The sequence below is a fragment of the Pelophylax lessonae genome (assembly GCF_965119305.1).
Source record: "Pelophylax lessonae genome assembly, chromosome: 5".
Taxonomy (NCBI): Eukaryota; Metazoa; Chordata; class Amphibia; order Anura; family Ranidae; genus Pelophylax; species Pelophylax lessonae.
Window position 1 is genome coordinate 275,216,165 of NC_138772.1, and position 24,461 is coordinate 275,240,625.

The 24,461-nt window shown below is 37.7% G+C and overlaps 1 protein-coding gene across 12 annotated transcripts in view; it reads left to right on the forward strand.

The window, feature by feature from the left end:
- The window catches only part of LOC309556114 (poly(rC)-binding protein 3-like), a 1,192,398-nt gene that overhangs the window by 1,134,228 nt on the left and 33,709 nt on the right, over positions 1-24,461 (forward strand). For all 12 annotated transcript variants that reach the window (XM_082258445.1, XM_082258444.1, XM_082258447.1 and 9 more), the window contains 7 exons: positions 8,092-8,223; positions 12,176-12,304; positions 12,736-12,879; positions 15,765-15,806; positions 16,286-16,361; positions 17,864-17,916; positions 24,247-24,416. In XM_082258445.1, the coding sequence (XP_082114571.1) occupies positions 8,092-8,223; positions 12,176-12,304; positions 12,736-12,879; positions 15,765-15,806; positions 16,286-16,361; positions 17,864-17,916; positions 24,247-24,416 (746 nt within the window). The remainder of the gene's footprint in view (positions 1-8,091; positions 8,224-12,175; positions 12,305-12,735; positions 12,880-15,764; positions 15,807-16,285; positions 16,362-17,863; positions 17,917-24,246; positions 24,417-24,461) is intronic.

The following is a 24,461-nucleotide window of genomic DNA, read 5'->3' on the forward strand; positions in this document are numbered from 1 at the left end:
AGATTATCTTAGCAGAGATTTGAACCTGTGAAGCTAAGGTTACATGGACACTGCCTAGAGGAATTCCAGGCATCAGTGCAATTTCTGTAGGACTTGACTTAACAAGAGTAGTAGACATTCAGAGCGACATAGCACAGTATTGGTCTGTATGTGGTATACATATTGTATTATGTATTTTGCATCTTTTTTAACAAAACCATGGTATAGTAGGGCTGTACCCACAGCAACCAATCAGTATCCATCTTGCTCTGACCTTGTTTGAGTAAAGTAATATTTTAAAATTAGTATACTTTGTTTCTTTAATTGTTTATGTATAAGCCTGTTTGCCATTTAATAAGTCTTTCTTCTATTTAACATATCAGAATCACAGACACAGCCTGTCCTTGGACCTTTACAATATTCTTATCACTGAGCATAGGAGTACGCATGGGGGTGCCAAATGTGCCTGGGCACACTCTAATCACCCCTTGCGCCAGTGCCATCCAGTGTATCATCCAGTGTACAGAAGTGTGCGTGGCACGTGGGGCAAGAGGGAAGGGGGACACACTGTGCCCTGTCATGCACTACACACCCCGAGTAATCCATTGTATTTTAACTGCAGCACTAGATCCACTGCATCATCTCCCTTGCCAGCCGGGAAGAGGGAGCGGGTGCACTGAAGAATGCTGATCTGATCGGAATTGCCCCGTACAGTGTGTACAGTACAAACAGGATGGAGGAGGCTTAATCAGCTCCACTTCCCATCCTATCCCTGTGAGTCTGCCCTGCCACAGACTCCACCACCCGACTTGCACACACTGCTGTGAAAGGGCTTGTGAAGGTGGTAGATTTCAATTTAGAGGACCCAGCAGCTGTAGATCCTGGCTGCTTGAGCCTGGGGCCATGATTGTAAGTAATATTTTGAACACCCTCCTTCTCTTTCTCATCCCCCTCACCCCCTCTCTCTCTAACTCCCCCCCTCTCTCTCTGACTCCCCTCTCTCTCTCTACCCCATTTCTCTATCAACCCTATCTCTCTTGCTCGCCCCCCTCTCTCTCTCTCACCTCCCTCTCTCTCATCTCCTTCTCTCTCTCACCCCCCTCTCTCTCTCACCCCCCCCCTCTCTTACCCTGCCTCTCTCTCTTACCCAGCCTCTCTCGCTCACCCCCCCTCTCTCTCTTTTTGACCCCCTTTCTCTTACCCCCTCTCTTTCTCTCACCCCTCTCTCTCTGACTCCACCCCCTCTCTTTCTCTTACTCCCCTCTCTCTCTCCCCAATAGCAATGACGGTTAGTGGCAGACACTGGAGAACAAATACTGTTCTCATTTATTTTGGTTTTTTGAACTCCGTTTTCAATTTTGGAGAGTATAACGTTTTAGAGGGCAGAACATTAGACATAATACAATAGTTAATCAGTAGCCAATGGCTAAGGAAAAAATATTATTAGTTTAATAGAGTTGTAGATTAGATTATAACAACCTAAAGTTGTTTTGTAATTCAGAAGACTTTTGATGTTCATTAAAGCGGTTTCTTCAGTTCGAATGTGTGTCAGGAACATAACTCTCCACTTCTAGCCACATGGGTAACTCAGTAACTTAAAGCAGTGTTCCGCTCCCCCCTCCAAAAATTAAAAGTTAGCAGCTACACATACCTGTCCTGGAATCCAGCGATGTCGCAACTGCAGCGGATGATTCCATTGGCTGTTGGGTGTTGCCGCCACCATTGCTGGTAAGGGAACCCAGCAGTGAACCCTTTCACGGCTGGGTCCCTACTGTGCATTCGCAAAGCGCGATGCGCTCTGTAATTGGCCTGGAGGCAGAGGGAGGGGGCCGAACCTCTGACTTACCATGCCGTCAAAAATAGGTACCAGCTCCCCCCTGAAACATGCCAAATGTGGCACCGGAGGAGGGGAGAAGACAGATAAGCGGAAGTTTCACTTTTGAGTGGAACTCCGCTTAAAGCCCAATCACCATGGGATGCCTATTGGCAGATGATAGTTGTCCAAGAACATGATAGAAGGTGTGAAAGTTTATTAAAACCAACCTGGCCTATTTGCATAATGCCATCACCATGAACTTTGGGATATGCGTTAATATTTCAAGTTACGTTGCTGAAAGTGTGAATTATTGTCAAATCCAAAGGGTAGAGATGGTAAAACAGCATTCTATTGGGGTGACAGATGGTGTCCAAGTCGCACTACTGTTTAGGGGTTGTTTTCCTTCTCTGTCCAAAATATAAACCGCACTGTCTGCAAAAGATTGTCTCTTTCCATAAAATGTGGGAAGTTTATTGAGTCCTGATCTCAGATCACGTTGCTTTTTTGGGCCATCCATTTTAGTGAGCTTGTTTTGTTTCCCCAAATCTCAGGTCTCTGCTTTCCACACTACGCTGTACTGAATATGCTAAGCTACCTTGCTTGTAATTGGTGTTTTCTTTTGGATGTACAGTTCATGCTTCTGGCTTTTTTTTTTTTTTTTGGCCTTGCAAAAACACAAGGATTCAATGTGGTTGGAGTATTAAGCATTATTTTTTTAGTATGAAAATATTTAGATTTGTATTGCATTTTTACTTTAGATTTGGAATGAATAAACCATGGAGCTGTGCTAGCATTTTAATTAATACATAACTACATTTATACATAATAATACATTAATACTTCTATTTGTTTGGGGAAAATATTTAAAGGGGACATCCAGCTAAAACAATTATTTAATTTCAATTAGAAGTAATTATGGTCAGGTGTTAAGGATCAGAATCGTAAGTTACTCTTCTCATTTCCTCTGCTCTCATTGTTAAACTTATAAAGTTGACACATAGATATATACATAACAGAAACCTTACAGCCTAAATAAACCCTCAATTTAAAACAACTAAATACATTCTTCAAAATGCTTCAAAACAAAAGATATTCAATGTCATACAGTTTGCTTTTTATAAAGCAGACACGGCCTGAGTAGTAAAGCTTGTCAAGGGTGAGCAGCTACAGAGTAAGATCCCATGTTAAAGCAGTGGTCTTATTGCAGAGGTCGGATATGTCCCCTACTGAGCCAATCTTAAAGCTCTGCAAATAGCAAAGCTTATGCTCTCCAATGATTGGAGAGCCGTGACTCTGAATCACCAAGGAGGTGTCAGACCTCAGCTAACAGATCACAACTTCCCTAGAGAGCAAGGTTCCCACTCTGAAACAGCTTGCAAGGGGCAGGCTATTCAAGCTGCAGCTAATTTTTTAGGAAAACAAGCTGTAACTCTAACCTTTTGTTTTGATGTACCTAGAATGTATGTAGCCAAAAATATGATTGATTAACTTTAAAAAAGTGATAGAATAGGTGATGGAATAACATCACCTTTTAAAATTGGCTAAACTCAAAGCAACCTTTTAATTTTAAATAAATAATATATACATGAAGGAACATTACCCAGACCGCTAAAAATCCAGCTCTTATAAAATCCTTTTTTTCATATCCTTTGAACATACTCCCCCAATAACCTATTTTGGCTAAACCCTATGTTAAAAGAATTTGTAACCATTCAAAATAATTACATATGGAGAAATATGTCGATCAATTCTTTACAGCTTCAAAACATTTTAGTAATTTATAGAGTTCTATTCAAAGAGGTGTGTACATATTTAAAACTTGATCATCCCCAGTTGGGTATTTAAATTTAGTTTAACACATACAGCTCTCAAAAATTAATTCTTGATAAAGATAATAAAAAAATTATTCAATTGTTATTCATTAATTATTATACCTTAACGTCTGTCAAGGTTTCTATATATCTTAATTGCAGGAGTATGTGGCCTTCAGAAATCCTCAACATAAAGCTGAATTAATGGTCACAGTTGCAAGTCACTTATATATATTTATATATATATTTTTCTAAAAATAGATTAACCCCTCAAAAAAGCTTCCAACTAATCTGCTATGCCCCCATGCACTTGTTTTTAAAGAGGACAAATTTGATCTTTTACGCTGTTTAAGTGGATACTTGGTTATTGCTCTTTTCTTCCAAATATTTTGGCGGTGAACACACATTTACATTTTCTGCTCACTCTTATTGAGTTTCTTGCACATTATTTTACTTTTTCCAGTATCTTTTATCCAAAGATTTGTTCTTCCTGGAAATACTCTAAGGATACATATTCCTAATGATTGGACATGTAATATTTTAAAATCAAAGCACTAGTCTTGGTAATACAAATTTACCAATACATAAACACATGTATCGGACCAGAAGCCACCCCAAAAAAGTTGTTAAAATATCAAGCAGATGGGTCAACTCTGTGCAAATGACTAACAATTAGGTATTCCCACATAATCTAAATGATATGATGTTTTGTATCTTTAGTTTTGAGACTCATGGCTAAAGTCATTCTATATATACAGTAGTCTAAAACTCTCCTGGAAATAAAAAAAAGATACTGCATTGTTACTAAAGGAAATGGTATTTTTGCATAAAAATCAACAATACACATATTTAATTATAGTAACTGAACCCGTAATCCCAACCCATGGTCCTATGCAAAAGTTGATATTTTTTATTAATGTCAAAAGCTGACCTTCTTGTCTTTCCTATTAGCCCATTATTATGATGGGCAACATTTCTGGCTAATAGGAGTGTTGAAATCAGCAGATGAAGTTATGTGAAGCCATTGTAATAAGATGAATAACAGGTTTTCAGCAGGCAACAGACATAACTCAGATTATCTCCTTTTTAACACAGTCTTTTTCATGTAATAATAGACTTACAGTAAAATAGTGTTTTGTGGCCTCTTAAGTAATACCGTCCATAGCGTATACTGCCCCATAGTGCAGCATGATATAATAATGTCTACATTTTGGGATGTATTTTTACAGCTGCATGTCACAGTTTCAGCTGTAAAGCCTGGTGTCTCTCTCTACATTCCCGTCACACTTATGAATTGCTATTATCTTCCTGCTATAATTAGAAGTCCAGATCTGAACAGTATACGCCCTTTGCTGTCAGGAACAAGTTTTTTTCTTGGCTTTGACCTCATGGCACTCATTTCTTAGTACCAAATTAAATGACATTCCACACTTCACTCTATACATCAGCATAGAAGCAAATTGACACATTCCAACCTCCTTTTACTAAAACAACTTGAGGTCAGAAAGCTTATATGTGTTGGTAACTAATTAACCTGTTTGTAGTTTTGGATACATTTAAGCTCCAAGTTCCAATTAGCTCATATGCCAAGAGTCAGTTCGCTTGTGCACCTCCGCCCACATCAGCCTCTAACTTCAGCTTGTTCAATAAAGCTTTGACAAAAAAAAACCTGGAAGCTGGTTTCTATGCGGAGCTGCACCAGATTTTGGACTCCCCAGTTTTAGGAAATCAGTCTCATGGCCTCCATTAAAATCTTCACATACACACTTGGAAAAGTGTCAAATATCAAGATTCTGCTGGAGGCCATAGCTCTTAAACAAAATAAAGTTTAGTGGAATGGTTAGTAGAATATGTGAATATTAACCCCATCCTTTACAGCCTTTTTCCCTTCTTAAATGGTTTTGAAAGTGGACTTTGCAGTAAAAATATCTAACCCTCATTTTAGCCCCCCCCCCCCCCCCTTCACCGTTTAAATTGCTGCTCAACAAAAATTAGCAGTAAAAAATTTACTTCAGAACCCCAGCTTCTGCGCCATTCATTTAAGTGCCCTGAGATCACTCAGCCATCCCTGAGATCCTGACAAATCTGAGGATCCCAGATCTCTTGAGAAAAGGCTCCTGTATAGTGCAGCAATACTTACATTATTACTACTCATTTGCTGCTTTCTCCCAAAATGTGTGCATTTAACAAGCCATTTATAAAAATGGTAGTGTACTTTACATTATTTACTTACTTAAAGTGTTACTAAACCCAGGACCCTACATTCACTATATCTGGTGTCGCACTACACAGAACATGGAAATGCAAATATCTTAGTAAATGCTAAATACCTTTTCTCATCAGCAGTATATAACAGTCTTGTGACTTCTATCAGTGTCTGGTTAAAGCTTGTGGAAGGAGTTTTCATTATCCTATGACTGTCCTATGAGGATTCATGACCCCTGGCCCTCTGTCTGGACAGTGCTGATTGGCCCTGTGCTGAACATATTCAACCCCCAAACCTGTTGTGGTTTAGTAATACTTTAATGAGCTGCTTGATCACAGAACTGATATACACAGAGCCATGACGTCACTCACAGGCATCCAATGTGGAAGGTTAAAACATGAGAATAATTGGGAGGGGGGGACTTTTAATTGTAAGTGTTTCATTTTAGCCTTTCCTTCTACTTTAAGCCTTAGTCAGTTTTTGTTTTTGCTGTCTGTGCTCCATTGGGAGATTTCTTTTTACATTCCATCTTAGAGATGCAACAGGAAGTGAAAGGAAGTATCTCCATTATTAGAGGAATCCCCCTTGGCCTTACACCTGTAGAATTGTGTTAGAAAATTGTCATTTTCAGAACATTTGTTGGATTATCTTGGAAATAATTTGGACAATGCAGCAATCAGTTTTGACCAGAGCAATTAAAAAAAATTGAAGGGCAACGATGGAAAATTTTTGTTAATTCCAATGGAAAAGAACAAACTTCTAATTGCTGATCTTGCTTCCTTACATCACACACCAAAATGTTTCTTCGTCAGGACATTGACATGGCAACCATACAAACAGTCATTAAAAATGAGTGGGGTCCATGAATGATACATTGAATGGTCTGGTCAATTTTTTATACTTTCTCCTTTGAATGAAATTATACAGGTGTAAGGCTAGCATTAGACCGGTGTTACCTGAGCAGGTGTCTTCAGAGGATTTTCCCTCTATTCCTGTTCCATTGACAACTAGAGGGTAAATCTTCTCAGTGGGGATACTGATAACAATGAAAACCTGACAGGCGTTTTAACCCTTCCCAAAAGGTTTTAACTATACATACACTTTAAGCCCCACCCTTTCATAATGCTTTGTCCCACACCATGCATTAGTTGGCAGCAGAGGGTCTGACATTTCACCTCCAAATAGCAGGGGCAAGTTGAGGCCCCAGATACAGCTTGGATCAGTTAATCAGTATTTACCAACCATAGTGATTTCCAATTCCCATGCAACTAATACATGTTTTGGCTGAAGTTCCTATTTAAGACATCATTGCTACTGTAGCACAATTGTCTTTAAATGAATGCCAGCCAAATACAGCACAGGAGAAAATAAAGAGAAAATATATACTGCTTAAGTACTTCTTACATTTATAAGGTTAGGGAAAGGACAACTGCCAATTGTAGTGTGTCTGGGTTTTCTAAATTATTGAAGGATTTATGCTAATCCCTAAGCTCATTTCTCAACAGGTGTCATTTTTATTATTTAAATAAGTGAAATAATACAGTTCAGTCTTGTTATTCCCATGGTGTTTTAATCTAGTCAAAACAAGGCATTTTATGGAACATTGAGAAACGATGCTATTGTCTCCATGCATATATTACAGAAGAGTAAAATGGGCAAGCAGCAATGTCATTTATATCGTTAGTGCTTTTTACTTATAAATATTTTTTACTACTTTTAGACCTCTAAAATTTGTTAGCTGTAGTGGCTTTTGTAATGGCAGCTTTTAATCAAATCAATGCTTTCCCATGCAAGGCAAAGCAACTGCTTTGATAAAATGCCCGATTTACAGCAACACACTTACTTTTCCTTCTCTTTTAGCTGCCAGTGGTGAAAAAATGTATTTCATATTGAAAAAAGTATTAAACATTTGTTAAAAACATGTAAATAAAATTGGTCCCAGGTAATAACAGTTTTCCTTTAAGCATATTTTTGGAATTATGATATGATGATATGACATGATATGAGTGATATTTATTCATCCCAGCAAACCTGTTCCCAATTTGTTTTCATATTAACAAGAAACATAATAAGACCTTAGTGTGCCACCTGTTCTCACAGGATGCCATAAGGCACTACCCTTTTCAGTTGGAATGTTGTATGCAAAGACTGCAACATTTTGACAACACTTCTTATCTGGATGAGCTAGTGTAAATCTTGCATTCCTTACTAAATCACCCGTTTACATTTTATCACTGGCTAAACTGATAATATATACATTTTTTTTTAATGTTTTACAGGATATCAATGCTTCCATGACAAACAGCACAGTAACAAGCAAACCACCTGTAACTCTACGGCTAGTTGTGCCTGCAAGCCAGTGCGGATCTCTTATAGGAAAAGGAGGGTCTAAAATTAAAGAAATCAGAGAGGTAAGACAAAGTGTATTTTACAAATAGTATTAAATCAGCTTGTGCATTTTGGTTGGCACTTGTTCAAAAAGCTAGTTGTAAACCCAGTGTATCACAAAACAAATTATTTTGTATTTCTGAACATTAATTCTCTCTAAACCAACTGCCTCAGTAAATTGTGTGTATATGATCTAGTAAGCCATATTCTCTAGTCCTAATGACAAAAATAGAGTGTGTATTCATGAACATTGGTTTGGTCCAAACAATGGCAGCCATCACTGTGTGTACATAACAAATTCAGTGCTATATTTAGCTTAATAGCACTTTTGATTAATTGTAGACTACGCCATGTCCTGTCATACATTGACTATATAAGACACTGGCTGAAGATTTAACAGCAAAGTTGGGCCATACAACCAATATGCCATATTATCCAACAAGCCATATGTCAAACAAACTGGAAGCTGCCCAGACTGAAAAATGAAAGTTACCATTGCTGATTTTTTAGTAAGTGTGTAGTGTAGGAGCGCTGGACTTAAATATTATTTGATCCATAGTCAAAGATTGGGTCCCTAAAAGTTGCTCTCTAGCAGTGGGGGTATAGTAGAGATCCCCAGATGTGTTTCAGGAGCTCAACAATCCCACTTCATTAGGGCTGAAGGCATGTCTGTATATATTTTATGCCCTTAGCTCTGATGAAGGGGTATTGCTGAGCCCCCAAATTCATTGGCTTTCCTCTATTGAATAAACACTTCTATTGGACTGTTAAAACAGTTGTGACACTCTCATCCTTCCTGCACCCTAGTGCTCACTACCTAATAAATCACTGACCTGGAACAAGTATGAAGCAAGTGAATTTGACCTGCATGCTATGCAGCAAAGCAATGATAAGCAACATAGCCTCAGAGATGGTAGCTAATAAAGTTTAGAAAATGCTGATGACATACAAAGAAGAAAATTCCAGTAACGTTGTCTAAATTGGATCAATATATTCTCTTATTTTTCTTTAGTTTTTATAAGTTTCAATATTATTTGATAGGAAAATTATCCAGTCCATTTTAGGCTCTATTGCCAATTTAGATATTACTATTTAATGTGGGAAACCATTCCTGCTTAATTATTCTTAGTATTAGGACCAAACTTCCTAAAATCATTGTAAACTATTTTTTCTAGCTTTCTACATAAAAAGGGAAAACTCACACCCAGTCTGCTCTAAGTCTTCGTTTACACTGACTCTGACTTTGAAATCATGCAACTTCACTTGAAGCTGCACAATTTCAAAGTTGCATGTCAGCTACGACTTTAGGTGTGACTTGGAAGACATCTGTGTGACTTCATGCACAGATGTCAATGCAAGTTGCATCTGAACCTGCAAAACGTAGTGCAAGAACTACTTTCAAAATCTGAATTCAACAGAGTCGGAGTCACACCTATTTGACTGCTTCCATTGCGGACAATAGGGTGCGACTTTTCATGAAACTATCAAATCGCATGCCAAGTCGCACCGGTGTGACCAGGGACTTATGTAGACTTTTTATTATGTTGCAAAAGCAGCACTATTGAGGGGTTTCTCTTTGCTCTATTGTTACATGTCATGCCTTAATATGCTGCATTGATTGCAAAGGTTAGGTCATGTATGTGATGAAAACAAATAGTTACGACTAGTTATAACTCACCTATTCAGATACTCCTTTTATTGACACAAGCAAAGCTAAGATCTGTCACATTAGTTTCATGGGCACTCTTATTCTTGTTTGCATCTAGGCCTAGAAAGACTTGCTGTAAACACTATTGATGATGCAATAGGGAATGCAGTTGCACTTAAAAACAAGGTCATATGATGGGGACTGAATAGCTTACCCCTTTTGCTCACTATGAAGGGTTACAGAAGGGATAATGGTAATGCTTCACTCACAGTGTATCTCCATGTACTGTGTTGTGGTGAGAACATTTATGGCCCATATAAACTGGAGCTGTGGCTTTATAAGATTATGCACGGGAATCATTCTGATATATGTATATTTGCAGCAGCTCTTTATTGTTTTATTCTGCAGGGCAAATGCATACAGTAGCTCTTTATTTTCATTATGTTGCTGATTTCTGAGGTGCTTTTAAATAGTTTCTGTCTGAGAAATAATCATTACAACAAGCTTTGAATGCATATGTGTGACTATGAGGGTTACTTTGAAGAATTCTTTTTTGAAAACTTGAAAGCTGCTTTAGAAAGCAGTCTTTCAACAGGAAAGAAGCAAATGATTCCATTAGAAACATGTTTGAATTTTGACACTGGAGGTAAAAGACACTCTTACTGTGTTTTTCTTTCTTTCCTAGACCAATTTGCCCTTACATTTTGTAAATTACATTTACTGTATTCTGCATAACCTTCCGAAAATGAGGAAGGTGTTTTGCAGTGTGATATGTCTAGGCTAAAGTTTAAAGAAATTGCCTAAACTTAACATACACAACTTACATAAAATATTTCCGCAGATGCAGTGAACTCTCAATAAAACTGTAATATAATTTAGCCTTAAGATGGCTTTATTTTAATTTGCTTCTTGGTTTTGGATGTGTGCTTAATGGAGAACTCCAGAAATAATGCTAAATTAAGTAAGAAAGTGTTAAATAAAATTGCTAAATAAATACATCAATGGCAAAATGTATGCCTTGTAGTAGGGTAATCCTGGACTGTACACTGTTGTGACCAAACAATACATACTTGTCACACTGATATAATATATACTATAGAATAGTGTGTATATTTTTAATAAATGAAAACAAGATGATATAAGATGGATTACAAACTGTGAACCTACTTATTATTATTTGTAACTCTGTCAATGGGACACAGTTGAACAGGCGGGTACAAAGAGAGGTCACAAAGTATATAGCATATAAACATATAGAATAGCTTTAGTTTGAAAATTCAGCTAAATAGGCAGTTTTAAATAACACCTTTGCATTTAACATCTTTAAAGAACAGTTCCAGGTATGAATATTTTTATATAGGTAAATTGGTCCACCTTGGACCTATGTAACTATGCATATACCATACTTGTGGATCCCTCTAGAACAGGGATTCCCAAACTATGGCCCTCCAGTTTTTCAGGAACTAAAATTCCCATCATGCCTAGCCATGTATGTGAATGTCAGAGTTTTACAATGCCTCATGGGATGTGTAGTTCTGCAACAGCTGCAGGGCCGTAGTTTGGGAATCCCTGCTCTAGACACCAATACTACCGTGATCTTCACTAGCTGCCCTGCTGCCTTGTGAACACAGGAGATCACCCAATCAGAACAGGCACCATTCAGAGATTGCTTTACATTTTCTCAATGAATGCAAAGTGTTCTCTGATTGGATGAGGTGGAAAGGCAGGGTAGTGATGTCATGCTTTCCACCTTATCCAATCAGAGAATGATTTCCATCTTTTAGAAGGATCCCACAGAAGTGATTAAAATGGGACCAAGTGCTACATGAATTTGGTCCCTTAGAGCAGTGGTCCTCAACTCCGGTCCTCAGGGCCCACTAACAGGCCAGATTTTAAGTATTACCTTGGGGAGATGCAGACTAGAGTACTGCAATCACTGAGCAGCAAATGATATCACCTGGAATGTATTTCAGTTACCTTGCAAACCTGGCCTGTTAGTGGGCCCTGAGGACCAGGGTTGAGGACCACTGCCTTAGAGGTTTCAATAAGGATAAAAGATGTGGTGATATTTCTGCTTTATAATGAGTCCAGCTTTTACACCTCAGGATATTAAAAGAAACCTATATCTTTCCCATGGGCTTGTATGTGTCACTTATATACATACCTTATTTTGACATCAAAAGATTAGAAAGAAGGGAATTGAGCACGTGTTAGCTTGAGTGGTGCTAAAATTGTGTATAATTGAGCATCATAAATACTACTTGTGTAAATTATTTTGTATTTGTGAATGCTGTATTCAACAATCTGCTTATGTATCATTATTTTAGTCTACAGGTGCTCAAGTTCAAGTAGCAGGGGACATGCTGCCCAATTCAACAGAACGTGCAGTTACTATATCAGGCACTCCTGATGCCATCATCCAGTGTGTTAAACAGATTTGTGTTGTCATGTTAGAGGTGAGTCTAAAGTTCCTAAATATTTTGTTGATTTTGTCTACAAAGAATGTTTGATTAAATAAAAGAATAAATAATTTTCATTGGGATGGGTATGCTATCCTAGCTACTGATACTGTTATACGTCATGCATTAGGGACTGGACTATTTATCAAAATGTCCCAGTAAAGAAACAAGACTGTGTTGCCTGTGTTGGCTGTAATATTGTATACAATATTAGGATTAGAAAAAAATGTATTGCTTCAAGCAACAAAGGCTACCTAAGAGTGTTCTTTCCTCAGACATATTGATAAGTAAGCCCCAATTGTTACAGAAAAAAATCTCATAGTAGAAATGTTTTGACAATCCCCATATGCAGGACCTACAGAAACGATATAATAACTGCAGATTAACAAAATGTAAATAATTTTTTACACATTTTTTTTCCTCAACAGTCGCCGCCGAAAGGTGCCACCATTCCTTATCGCCCAAAGCCTGCCTCTGGACCTATTATTTTTGCTGGAGGCCAGGTAAGAGCGGACACCATTTTGGCCTCAGCTGGAAATCACGCCGTCCTGGCCCAACCTCAACCAGCACCTGTTAGTTTACTCTGTTTTTCCTGGTATAGTATAAGAGTACATGTTGTTTTGAGACATTGCTTGCACATAGTAAACCAGTTCACCCCAACTGCTTTGTCATTTCAGAATCGCTGCAGTCCCAATTATCACTTTATCGGTTCCTCCTGTTTACCATGCATTAAACAGTTCAGAAAGCATTGTGCATGCTGTCTTCCCATTTTAATTAATTTGCAAATTAATTTACACTTTGAGTGTCTGTCTCTTATTCTTCATTTACTACGGATCTGATTTAAGAGGGTACTGAAGTGATAGGTTTACCAAACCACTATACAAGTATAGTTTTTAAATGATCAAGGAAGAATTACAGAAGCTAATTGAGCAGGCATGCCAGACTAAGTTCTTGTTCCATACTCTTCAGAAAATATTTTAATTTATATTTATGCCCTTGTTTTGTGTGAAAGTCCACAAAAAATAAATAGGTAAATGCTCATATTGTGGATATAAGATTTTAGCACTAAGCAGCTTCATTTATTCACTAAAGCAAGTAAGTATTTACTTTGTTAAAGTGGTTGTATAAGCAGAGGGGTTTTGTTTTTACCTTAATGCATTTTCTGCATTTAGGTAAAAATCCTACTGTGATCAGTTCCCTCCTAGGTACCCTAAATACCTACCTTATCACAATCTCATTCTAGCGCTGTGCCCAAGAACAACAGCACTGCTCTCTCTATCTCCCCTCAATAGAGGCAGCTGCAAGAGCCAATGGAGGGAGTGGTGGGCAGGGCTGAGCGGCACTGTGTTTGTCAATAAACGCACACATCCTGGCTCCGGATTAAGCCCACATGAGTTCCCCCATAGCAAGTGGCTTGCTTTGGAGGCACTCAGAAGCAGGGTGCCCCAGAAGAGGAGGATTGAGGCTGTTCTGTGCAAAATCATTGCATGTACAGATGTAACATTATTTTTGGTGATGTTTTTTTGTATGGATTTCAGTGGCATTTCTGTTTGCGAAACCAAAGTTTTATGATGTTACATTGTACCCATATAGTTTAATAGAACAATAATAATTTGACTAGTCAGGTTTTGTTACAGTATCATAGGCAGTAGTTAGTGGTCACATTATCAAGGAACTATTACCCTGGAGAAGAGATACACAATTATTTTCCAAGTACTTTTTTTATTACAATTTCCTTTTAAACAACATTGGAAATTTGCATAAAAGCACCATAGAAAAATGTAGCTTTTACCTTCAATGGCATATTGTATACACAGAAACTAATATTCTGAATGGCCATCTGGCAATGCAAACTTGCCAGTGTATCAACTCCCAAAGTAAGCCCTTTATTTAGAAATGTAGCTAAATGCATACATATTTTATCTTCAAACTCAGATGTATTCTTCTATTACCTCAGTGTGCAAACCAATAATAAAGGAAGTGATAAAAAATGTATTTAATATGAGGCTTACCAGTTTTTACAAACAGGGTGGACGCGCAGTCCTGTGCCTAAGTGATGAATTTAAAATTGGTTAAAAAAGTATATAATAATAACAAGCTAGCCTTTTTTCCCCATAGTAGCCTTTAAGACGCGTACTGTTTAGTAAAACACATAGGGGTTGATTTACTTATGACAAATAGACTGCTAAATATTTATCAAGACCTACTTTATCAATAATGACCCTTGCATGGGAAACCTCAATATGCAAAATCAACTAATATTAGATTGGCTATTATATGGCCATGATGGAAGGTGCAGTCATATGAGAATATGTTGGTTAATGTGTACAGTTCTTGAACAAATAATATTTTCCCTGAACATTTAGCAGTTTGGGGAGTAGAAAAATAAACAAATTTGTAATTTGACTGCACTTAAGGTATAAGAAAACCCAGAATCTATTTGCTTCCCATCATTTTTCAGTATGTTTAATATCATGCCTTTCTATATATTGTTTTGTTTGGCAAATAATTTTTTGTGACTTATTTGCAAAGTTTCTAATCTGTAGATCTTGTCAATGACAAGCCTTTTTGTTGCAGGCTGACAATGCTAACCTACTGCCTTGCAATTAGCAACAGCTTTGTCAGCCTGTTGTGGGTGCTCCCTCAGTTGTCCATGGAGGCAGGGAGACATGTACTGACCTGATAGGTAGTTTAATGGCCCAACTTTAGGAGCACACATGGCATGGCAGATAGACTTTGCTACTTTTGTTGCAAGGCAGTGGCTTAACATTGTCAACCTCAATACAAATACTGTTACTATCAAAATCCCCAAGTAAAAAACAAATTCAAATTCAAAAATAGACTTACAATAGAATACATTTTAAAGTGAGCCTGTCACCACAACATCACATATAGGCAATGGATCACCTGTAAAATAAGCATGAATATACTTACATTACAATGGCCTATGTATTGAAAAGCCATCTCATACTTACTTCCTAGTCTCTGCGAGTATTCAATAAGTCAAATATCTGCTCCCCTGCCAGTCTATACGGTTACTCCCATCAGCTCATGTAGTTGTGCTAGCCAGAAACCTCAGTAGCCAAGAATTCTACATTTCTAGAAGTGTTTAGCAGCTGGAGAACAGAGATGTGGCAGCTACAGTTGACCTATAGCTAAAAGTGCCCCAGTGGTGACTTGGTCATTTTAACTCCTGATGCAGGCATCGATGATTGGATTTTCTATCTCCAAAAAAAACAAAGAAGTCCACCATTTTCCACCCTAATCATTTGTATACCTTCTTCAAATAATAGTTAATGTCAGAACTGGGCATGTCATTCCTGGTCAATTACAAAACTATACAGTATCCTTAACTAAATCATTTTTGTAGAATTTCATGTGTAGTCATCTAAGAAAAAAAAAATAAATAAATACATAAAAGCTCAAGTGTAATTTTTATTTACTTGTCGTTTTCTAGGCATTTGCAATTCAGGGGCAGTATGCTATTCCACATCCAGACGTGAGTCCAGCGCATGTCAATAATATCAGACTTACCCTATTTATTTGCTCTGGGCAGCATTTACTTTCTGTAGGAAATTAATTGTTTTGTTTTGTTTTTGCCCTAACACATATAGAAAGTAGTAACTGGATTAAGTGATTTAATTTTGTCGAAAGTATAGCAGCCCAGATGCAAACTGAAATCTGTACTTTTGTCATTACTTTAATTTTGCATGCACTTAAGTCCCACCCATGTAGTATTATTTTTATATGTTAAAAATAACTGTAGTTATTACATGAAATTAAAGATAAAATGTAATGTATTTCTAATTGTTGTATTATCTATTATCATAGTTTAGAAAAGAATGTTTCATCCTATCTTTCTGTTAATTTTAATAATCCAGTTGTTTTGTTTTTATTTTTTAAACAATAGATGGTTTTCTGTATTCTGATATAATTACATTTGATTGGTTAGTTCTAATTTCCCATCCTGCCCTGCAGTTGACCAAGCTTCACCAGTTGGCTATGCAGCATACCCCTTTTACTCCCCTTGGGCAGACCACCCCTGGTTTCCCTGGTACGTACCCATGACCCCCTGTGAATGTCCTTCTTAACACCTTTGTTTTCCCATGGTCATTACATCATTTCTTTTACTAAATGTAGTCAATGACCATTATCCTTTTTAATCTTTATTATATGATGCTTCTTGTTTTTGTTTTTGCTGCCACATTCACCTATGCTTTGTCAGTCTTAATTTGCTTCAGTTTGTTTTCTTCCATTAACATAAACTTAAGATACCTATGCTGTCCATTAGAGGAACTGGTGTACTCAAGCATTTGCTAATATACATTGACATTATTACATTATGAAGTATTAAAAAACCTGATATTCTCCTATACCTGACTTTTAGAGGCAAGACTAGTCACAAATTCAATTAGATTCACTGAGGATGGATAGCTCTCTAACAAAATAGCTTGTTCCAAGATGTCTTTAAAAATCACAAACTATCTTTGTGAAAATAACCATAAAACGAATACAACATTGTTCACTTGTTACCCTTATGAGATTTTTACATTAGTACATGCTTGCAGTACGATGTTCCTGTTATTGCTTTTATCATGTACAAGATTTATGAAAAATATATAATTTGGCCTTAAACAAAAGTTTTATATACATATATTAGTGTGCCACAGTTATAATAAAATCTTTCAACTGCAGAAATGCAATAATTTATTCATTACTTTAGAAGCTATAAATATCGTACATTTTGGTCATATGAAGATGTACATGATGAAATAGTAGACATTCTTCTGTTAATCTCTGCTTGCTTTGGACTGTCCATTCTTTTTTCCTTATATTAATAGCTATTGCTTTGCTCCTTAAATGTTTTCCTTATTAAAACAATAGAATGCATCTTGATGAATGTAGCAACCCCTCAACCAACTTTTTTTCCCCCCTGTAACTCTATTCACTCCTCTATAAAACAAACGTATGCAACTTACAGTATTCTCTGTTTCCTACCTCCTCCAATAAACCTTCCCTCCTGAGATGTCTGAAATACCACTAACCCTATTGATTTGAATTCCACTTGCCTTCATTGTTTATCCTGCCCAAACCCCACAATATTTTTCTTTAGTAACAACAATCAATCCTTTCATTTTTTTTTTCTTTTTTCTTTTTATTATGAAATAGGTAACTTTGCTTATTTAAGCAGACAGGGAGTGCAAGTATTAGTTTGATCACTATTAAATTAAACCGTGTTACAGTCAGTTTAATTCCTTTGTCTATCCTGCTTCTTAATTGCATCAAGTGACACTTTTGTCCGGTGCCATTTGGTGTCAGACTGACGGTTCTTAATGCATAATAGATATATTCAAATCTATGCTGACTTTCTACTGTTCCCCCATAATAACTTTTTCACATTGCTGTAAGTTCTGTACTTTTCTTTGCTGCAGTATGATCTTTTTCATTTTTCTTTACATCTGTGGTACAATGTGTGTGTACTTTACATTTTCTGTTTTATGTGCATGCTTCAGGTAAATTTTGCCCGTGACTTCTTGTTGCTTATTATCTTCATAGGACTGGATACCACTTCTCCAACCAGTTCCCATGAACTTACCATTCCAAATGATGTAAGTGAAGTCATATATTTTTTGTATTATAGACGTTTAATCTAAGCACAATGTCCAAATTCATTCTGATTGAAGGCACAGTTTTATTAAACCAACCTTGTTAGTTTCTCTTAAAATGCAGGTGAAAGTTCTCTGTGGCTGCTGCAGCCTCTCTTAGTGTCTTTAGAATTTGACAGTTCTGGGAGTGTCAGATGGCTGTGTCCCCTGCCATATGTTGGGGTCCCTTATTCTTACCCCCATGTCACTACAGGACTTGGCAGTGACATAAGGATTGTATGATGGACCCACATTGCTTGGCAGGAGACACAGTTATCTGACACTCCTAGTCGTGTCAAATGTGGAACATGCTAACAGACACTGCAGTGCCAGAATGGAGACAAGTTAGGAGACACAGGCCTCCATAGAGGTGAGTATACCCCCATTTCTCTTGCAGAGACCTTAACTCAACCTAATTTTTAAAGGAACCTGACAGGGTTGCTTCAAGTAGTTCATTTTTTTTAACATCCTATGTAACAGTAGCTGAGCATATATGCTGTATTAAGCTATTGTATTACTCCCTCTCTCATATCACAGTTTTTAAGCAACCCCTAGCCCCTACTCTTAAAGACAAGTTCAAATTTTAAGCAATCTTTCTGGATACAATGACCATACATCCTTTCCCACTTGACTTAAACTATTGCCAATAAAAAACAAACACTACATGGAAAACAAAGGGATGAAGGGAACTAAAGAGAAGGAAGCTAGGTGGCTTTTTAACCAAGGTTTTTACACCTGCTAGAGCTATGAAATAAGTAGAGGGGCAATAACAAACTTTCAGCAGCCTCTATGCACAGATACTGTTATATGGTAAAATTAATGGTATAGTTTAATTTCAGCTGTCAGCACATGAGAACTTACTTGCTCTAAAAAGGTGTAATTTACAAAGAGAAGTCAAACAAAACTTTACAGTAACAAAAATGTCTTTACCGCCATGACACTACATTGATAAATTTGACAGCACCACTGGGTTAACATTTGTAGTTTTGTTGATGCTGCACAAGTATGTTTTGGGATAGCATGAATTAATGTTCCAGGAAGACTTTTGATGTACCAATGAACGTGTATTTATTGTTGACTATATCTACAAGCAGAAGTGAAGATTTTCTGCAAGGTTGTTGTAGTTTCTGTAGCAGAAGATCTAGTTATGTTACCTAGGAGCTATTACACAGAGACACACTGCTTCTTAGACCAGGGTGTATCAGTTGACTTAAACTTAACAGTTTATAACACTTATGACTTGTGAAAGTCTTCACTTAGAGATGTTCATGACATTTCATTCCCCACCTGACATTCATAAACCTGTAAATCTGCTAAGAGGAGATGTATCCATATTTAACAAAAACTGTCAAAACTTTTTTTTTACTTTGAACCTGTGAAATATTTTTGTTTTTTGTGTCCTCACTGGAGAAATTTCCACTCACTTCCTGTAACAAATTAACCAAGAACTAAAAATGATTGTCACCAGGATAAGGAGAGCAATGCAATCCCTTATTAGAGACAATGCTAATTGAATCATTGTTTCACAAACTGTGCTAAAGCAGAACTTCCACCTCATTGGCATGGTCCACCTATTCAAGGTACCCCCTTCTCTCGCCAACCCGTGGGGGTAAAAATAGTTAAATAATATACTAAACATAATCCCAATAATTTCCTTTTGGGATTATTAAATATTCTGAATCTAATTCTGAATAATATGCTTGACCCGTGTAAGGCTAGCAGAGGGTTCTGCTGCCTGTGACTCCAAGTTTCAAGTAGTTGGGAGTGTGAGTTGGCGAGGTCACTACTATGCTACTCACTTTTCTTCTTCTTCTTTTTGTGGACAGCTTGTGCAGCATACTTTATATTACAATAATGCACTGATGTTGCTTTGAAGATATTATTTGATTTGAGTGGTGGAGAATTGGGGTTGATTTACTATAAGAAAATAGGCTCTTTACTTTGTAGTGTCATTTTCAATTAGTTTACTGTATGTGGTAAAGATTTGCTTTGCAAGAAATACCTAACTACATGCAAAGAAAATTAAAAAACAGTATTTTTGCTTGCACATGACTGAATGATGTAAGTCATCTACTAAGGTAAATTAAATTTTCCACGCAAAGTGAAATATCTCCTTGCAAAGTTAACCGTTCTATTTGCCTTTAGCAAATCAACCACTAAGGCTGAGTTTTTTGGCACAGTTTTGCATTGTATATAGGCACCAAAACATTGGTCACATAAATATGTTTCATAACATTTTAAAATCTGATAGTAGTATTGTTATTAAGATAGTTGTGGCAGTATTTAGAACTGTGATAATGCAGTATTTCTTATCATGAATGATAGTGTAAATTCCAAATGAGGTTTAGGGTTAGTGCTAGTAGAGACTGTGTAAGTGGTTTACTCAGGATCTAAAGTTTAGCTATCTAATAAGCATTCATCAGCAAGGTTTAAATTAACAAAAAATAGAAAAATGAGCCTTAAGCATATTATATATTTTAATTCCTGAGCTTTAAGGAGCAGCAGAACACTTTCGGTACATGTGCCTTGGTATATTCTTTTCTTCTAACCTCACAGGAGCATATAAGGAGCTTGATTGGAACATCCTGCTACTGAATACATCCTACATTGGAACATCCTGCTCTGTAATACATACAGTCACAGTAAGGTTTAGGAGTTAGTTGTAGTAATGTAGTGTCAGGCTAAGGCACTGTGTAGTGTCCAATTAGGGCACAAGGCAGTGTCAGTCCTAGGGGAAAATCCAGTGTCAGTCTCAGCCAGAATAAAGTGTTAGGCTAGGGCAGAATTCAGTGTAAGACTGGGGCAGAATGTAGTGTTAAATCAGGGCAGTTTTTTAATGGAAGGGCAGTCAGTGAGCAGTAAGTAGTAGCAGGGGAGTCAGTGAGCAGTATGTAGTATAAGGACAGTCAGTCAGCAGGATGCAGTGTAAGGGAGGTAAATTATCAATATGTAGTGCCAGGGCAGTCAGTGAGCAGGATGCAATGGCAGGGCAGTCAGTGAGCAGTCAGTGAGCAGTCAGTGAGCAGTAGGTAGTGGTATGGCAGTCAGTGAACAGTACATAGTGGTAGGAGAGTCAATCAGTAGTATGTAGTGCCAAGCTAAGACAGTATGTAGTGGTTGGGCAGTCAGTGAGCAGAATGTAATGGTAGGGCAGTCAGTGAGCAGTAGGTAGTGGTAGGGCAGTCAGTGAACAGTACATAGTGGTAGGGCAGTCAGTCAGCAATATGTAGTGCCAGAGCAGTCAGTGAGCAGGATGCAATGGCAGGAAAGTCAGTCAGTAGTATGTAGTGCCAAGCTAAGACAGCCAGTGAGCAGTAAGTAGTGGTAGAGCAGTCAGTGAGCAGTATGTAGTGGTAGGGTAGTCAATGAGCAGTATGTAGTGGTAGGGTAATCAGTAAGCAGTATGTAGTGGTAGTGCAGTCAGTATGCAGTATGTGGTGGTAGGGAAATCAGAGAGCAGTATGTAGTGATAGGGCAAAACAGTGAGCAGTATGTAGTGGTAGGGCAGTCAGTGAGCAGTATGTAGTGTCAGGGCAGTCAGTGAGCAGTATGTAGTGTGAGGGCAGTCAGTGAACAATATGTAGTGACAGTGTGGTCAGTGAGCATTATGTAGAGACAAGGCAGTCTGTGAGAAGTATGTAGTGACAGACTAGGGTAGAACGTAGTGTCAGGTTAGGGCAGAATGCAGTGTGAGAGTAGAGCAGTATGTAGTGTCAGGCTAGGGTGGTAAAAAAAATTCAGGCTAGGGCAGTATCTAGTGTTAGGCTTCGGGAGTATGTAGTGTCAGTTTGGGGCAGTATATAGTTTCAGGGTGCTTAGTCACTTACCCGATGGCTGGAGGTTGGGGTTAGGGGGTTAGGGTTAGGGCTAGGGTTGCCTATTGCCGGTACAGACACAGGGGATGGTTTTGACACAGGAAATGGGTCATGGACCCACCCCAAAGGTCAAAGGTCAGCAAGTGTGGACTCAGAGGTCAAAGGTCATGTGGTGTGGGCTCAGAGGTCAAAGGTCATAGCTCCACCTACTGTTGGACACAGGCGTAGCTGGCGCTTCGTGCCAGCGAGCGCTTCGCGTGCTCCGCCCTAGTGTTGGACACCGGAAGTGACGTAGGCTTGCGTTTCGCGCCAGCGAGCACTTCGCGCAGTCGGCCCTAGTGTTGGACACCGGAGGATGGAAGACTCCCCAGGCTGCTATTTACGCCTTCCGAGGAAGCCACACCCCTGGCCTCACTCACCAACTCTGGCTGCCCAGGGAGATAAGCTTCAGGGGACAACACCTAACCTAATTAGAGAGGGCAGGGGAGAGCCTGAGACAGCTGACTAAAAGGAGGGACTGTCTCGCCAAATCTGGAACTGTTGGCAAGTATGCACTGATAGCACTACATTAGTTAAACTAATGGGTTGTATTTCCAAAGTGCTGAATGCAACATTTACAACCAATTTACTGCATATTTCTTGGCAAATAATTAATCACACTTGAATACACATTCGCCTTTTAACATAAATCAAACAATTTAACTTTTTTTTTTTTTAGCTTTCATTAGTTTTAGCATTACACTTTATTGCCTATGCACAGTGACAGGCACCATGTCTTCAGTAGATTGGACAGGTTTGTCAGCTATCTTATATTACGGAAATTTACCTTTAATTCCTATCCTGCAGACATAATATGAAAGGGGGAAAATCTCCTAAAAGTGAGGGCAATTCCTTCTTAGACACTGAAACATTTATCTCTTTTGGAAGATTTCCTCTCTATTCCTGTTCTAGCAACAATTTAAAATGTTGGCATTTAAATTCTTTTCAGTTGCAGTGACAGTGGTCTCTCTCTACTGGGGCCAAAATAGAGAGACTAAGAATAAAACCTGATAGGGGTTCTAGCCCCTCACCACTCTGTTCAGAAAAGAGTTTTAGCTCTAAATAATTTTTTTTTTTCTAATTGGATGTTATATATGTCAAGTTATTCATTATAATGCCCGAAACCTGACACCAACGTGTACTATGATAGACAGAGAAAAACTGACATTGACAAACAAAGACCGTAATGGATAATCAAAGACTGAACAACACTGACAAACAAAAATTGGGACTCATGTTGACAGACTGACATTCTTACGGCAGTCCAAAAGTCATTCATTGTCCATATTGATAAATGATCATCTAAAAATGAGTCTGTTTTTTATTTTTTTTATGACCAGCATGCTCTGATATGAAAACATGCTGATCTGCATATGTAGATATCATTTAAAGACATGCAAAAGGCACTTCATAGAAGGTAGGTTCTTTAAAGGGTCAAATGGCAGACTTAATCAGCATTTGTCATACAATATTCAGTATATCATTTAACTAATTTATGAACTAATGACAGTGAACATGCTTCATATATTATTAAGCATATTCATAGTCACTCCCCAAACTTTTACCCCTGTAAAAAATTTTGCATTACTACATAATATATGGAAGCAGTTTCAAAAACATTCTATAGCTAGAAATTTCAGGGGTCTTGTCCACTCTAGCACATCTTTCACATTACTTTTAAGTTGGCCCTACATGGCTCCATTTTCTCTTGTTCAGTTTGCTAACTATGTGGATAGAGGAATCTCCACCGCCAACTATTGTATTCAGGCATCCACAGCTGCCTGGGTCTGTTAAACATCTCAATTGTCAAATCCTCATTGCAAATATTTTTTCCTTTGACTGTATTTTTTACTATGCATGTTCTTTGGTATTTAAAACTGCTGTAAAAAAAATCACAAGTTGATGTAATCAATCAGTGGTGATTGTTTAGCCATTTGTTTTATCTGTATACAACCCTAAACTTGTTTGAAGAACTCTGCTAAGCTCTGTTTGAACCAAAACTGGTAACATAATCTAAATGTAATTTTATTAAAATGTTATTCATTTATTTAGGGAGTAAAGATTTTCACTATCCAGCCCTTCAACAGTCATATGCCTAAAATGCAACATAATATATACAATCTCCTACAACTCTGCTTTGGCTGAAAATCATACCTGCATTGCTGCAAACAATTGTTTATTTGACTACAATAGACTTCCAATTAAATTGTAGAGTGACAGATTCATGGTAGCTCCTTATGGACAATAGATGCAACCAGAACCTTTGTAGAATGGGACAAATCATCTCATTACACTTTGCATTTCAACCCTGCCATAAGAAACTACAGAAATATTTTAGCTTAGGCTATATTTAGATGGTGTTATATTCTTGGATGTAAGCATATTTATTATTCAGATCAGTATTGCAATATCCTAATCAAACAATGTTTCTGGCTTGTAGCTAATAGGCTGCATTATTGGGCGACAAGGTAGCAAGATTAACGAAATCAGGCAGATGTCGGGAGCACAGATCAAGATCGCAAATGCTTCAGAAGGCAATGGCGAGAGACAAGTTACAATCACAGGATCTCCAGCAAATATCAGCTTAGCACAGTACCTCATTAATGCCAGGTAAGTTGTTCTACAACCCTTCCATTAATAAACCCCTTTTCTTAA